Below are 559 nucleotides of genomic sequence, written 5' to 3' on the forward strand. Positions count from 1 at the left end.
CATATCTCTTCTGGCTATAGGGTGGCTCAGTGGAATCCATTTTATTAACACCAACAATTAGTTGTTTTACACCCAGTGTGTAAGCCAGAAGGGCATGTTCACGGGTCTGCCCATTCTTGGATATACCAGCTTCAAATTCACCAACACCAGCAGCAACAATCAGGACAGCACAGTCAGCCTTTGAAAGAAAACAATGTATTTCGTTACATAAAAATTCTTCAAAATTAGCACAAAAGCATCAAGCTGTGAATTGATTTTACAGTTGCTTTGTGGTGCACTCATTACTAATTAGAAAGAACTAATCAAGCCCTGGAAGGGTTTTTTTGAGAGTAGAAAATAGACCCAAACAAGCAGTACTAACTTAAGCATGTACCAACCTGTGATGTTCCTGTAATCATGTTTTTGATAAAGTCTCTGTGTCCTGGGGCATCAATGATGGTTACATAGTACTTGCTGGTCTCAAATTTCCACAGGGAGATATCAATGGTGATGCCACGCTCACGTTCAGCTTTCAGTTTATCCAAGACCCAGGCATACTTGAAGGAGCCCTTTCCCATCT

The 559-nt window shown here is 40.8% G+C and overlaps 1 protein-coding gene across 1 annotated transcript in view; it reads right to left on the reverse strand.

Annotated features, from left to right (window-relative positions):
- EEF1A1 (eukaryotic translation elongation factor 1 alpha 1) overlaps window positions 1–559 on the reverse strand; it is a 30,450-nt gene that overhangs the window by 18,001 nt on the left and 11,890 nt on the right. Inside the window, exons 2-3 of the mRNA XM_042781565.1 lie at window positions 378–557; window positions 1–178 (exon numbers count right to left, since the gene is read on the reverse strand). Of these exons, the coding sequence (XP_042637499.1) occupies window positions 1–178; window positions 378–557 (358 nt within the window). The remainder of the gene's footprint in view (window positions 179–377; window positions 558–559) is intronic.

The sequence above is a fragment of the Orycteropus afer genome, unplaced genomic scaffold (assembly GCF_000298275.1).
Source record: "Orycteropus afer afer isolate SDZICR_OR568_19922 unplaced genomic scaffold, OryAfe1.0 scaffold00133, whole genome shotgun sequence".
Lineage (NCBI taxonomy): Eukaryota > Metazoa > Chordata > Mammalia > Tubulidentata > Orycteropodidae > Orycteropus > Orycteropus afer.